The following is a 1,790-nucleotide window of genomic DNA, read 5'->3' on the forward strand; positions in this document are numbered from 1 at the left end:
CGTTTCATGACGCGACACGAAGCGTTGGGATGCAATGTTTTGCATATGCAATGTTTGAATGTATAATTTAATCGAAATGAAGGCGGGGTCGGTAACGTTACCTTGGTGGCATGAGTGACGGAAAGCTCCTACCAGATGTGTTCGTGAAGGGTTCGGGCCCTGATGTTTGCAATGAGGTTGGAATAACCTGCATAAGAATCGCTATTCTTTGTTTTTGTATCTCGGTGGCGGTCTGAGCCGTTCGATTGACTTGGGCAACCTGACAGCTTCTCCTTTAGGGGAGATTCTGTAGGTGGACCCCTCCGAACCCTTCTTGAGAAGGCAGATGCCGAAGCTAGAGATGCGGGGGACGGTGAGTTCGATTATTCTGGTGAACAGAAACACCGTAGCTACTGGGGCGTAGGGTCTGCTAGGTCGTCTAGTTTTACTCAAAGTTCTATGCCCGTATCCCACGCCCCTGGTTTCAAGCATATGGAGGGGTCAGGTGAGGAGGATGTCTAGACTGGTAGACACCCTCGACAGCCCCCGAGTGATGTCCGTGTCCCTGCCGTTTGGCGGGGTCGGAAGCTCGGTAATGAATTTTAACGTGTAAAGTAAGAAGGCAGAGATGCTTATCTTTCTTTGGACATTCGTCCATCGTCTCTCCTAGGCCGCACGGTCGACCTAGGAGACCCGTTGGGCGCCCTTTCACAGAGGTCCCGTCGTCGGATCGTTCCGTGGTCCTACATGGGGAGGCAAAGGGTCGCCTGCCCACGTGTGCACCTTAATTGCCGTGCTCGGGGCGGGCTAGTGGTGGGCCATACCCAGGCAGCATCCCATTTGACTAGGGGCGCCTCGTCGACCAGAGCGCGTCTTGTCAGTTCTGGCGCGTCCCCTCAGTTTTTTGTCAGCATTGATTTCGCATTCAAGTAGGGGAAGGGAGAGAGTTTTTTCGTCCCAACCTTTCGCCTTTCCTTAGCTGTCAAGCCCCCTCTTTAAATAGGGAGGGGGAAGAGTTCTCGCCGCACCTCCTCACCAACCTTCGAACCGCCACCTCTTCTCCTTCCTTTCAACCGAATGTATCAGTTCCTAAGTAAGAGAGGGTAATGCCAGGGAGAGATAAACTCACAGGTCCGCTCGTGATTCCGGAGCGCGATGTCGAGCTAGAGGTTATCCAACATAGATGAGATGGTGCGGGTCGCTTTTGCCAAGAAGGGGTCGCTGCCTTTGAAGGAGGAGGAGCACTGGAGGGTGCCGAGCGTTGTTGTCCTCACCGTTGCTTGTTGCGGCCTTCCTTTGGTGGTGGACGCCCCCTGTCCAGACGCTGTTGTCGGGGTTGCGGCTGATGACGATGGCGTAGTCCCCGGTGGAGGGGCGCCACCGTCGACGGTGTGGTTCTCGACGTTGCAGATGACGGTGCCTTCGAGGATCCTGCGGAGCGGCAGGACGTCGCCGATGGAGAGCGTGACGTGGTGGCCGCAGTAGACGAACTGGCCCGTGTACATGCCTCGGGCATTGCCGATGGAGAGCATGGCGCGGCGACAGCAGTAGTACTTGTAGTAAAGCTAGGCAGAGACTGTAATTGAATAAATTTGTGGGGGAGCCCCCGAGTAAACAGTCCTCTGAATTTACGAGTATATTAGTCCTTTTCATGATGAAATCACTTTGTAAGTGGCGAATTTGTTCAAAAATGAACAAATTTTTATCTTTTGTTATGGCAAATAGCTTTTCAGCTTCCTCTTTCTGTAAAAGAGGTTTTTGTGCCCTCCGACCCTTCCCATGGTTTAAGTCGTAAGAAACTAGGAGTGTGG

General features: G+C 53.1%; 1 protein-coding gene across 1 annotated transcript; it reads right to left on the bottom strand.

The window, feature by feature from the left end:
• Positions 1-1,142: 1,142 nt before the first annotated feature.
• LOC136456977 (uncharacterized) lies at positions 1,143-1,484 on the bottom strand. Its single transcript, XM_066457000.1, has one exon. The coding sequence runs from the start codon at positions 1,482-1,484 to the stop codon at positions 1,143-1,145; it is 342 nt and encodes a 113-aa protein (XP_066313097.1).
• Between the last annotated feature and the right edge of the window lie 306 nt (positions 1,485-1,790).

The sequence above is a fragment of the Miscanthus floridulus genome, chromosome 1 (genome assembly GCF_019320115.1).
Source record: "Miscanthus floridulus cultivar M001 chromosome 1, ASM1932011v1, whole genome shotgun sequence".
Lineage (NCBI taxonomy): Eukaryota > Viridiplantae > Streptophyta > Magnoliopsida > Poales > Poaceae > Miscanthus > Miscanthus floridulus.

What these genes read in the sequence shown, in the direction of transcription:
- LOC136456977 (XM_066457000.1), bottom strand. Translation starts at nt 1,484, where the DNA reads ATGTACACGGGCCAGTTCGTCTACTGCGGCCACCACGTCACGCTCTCC.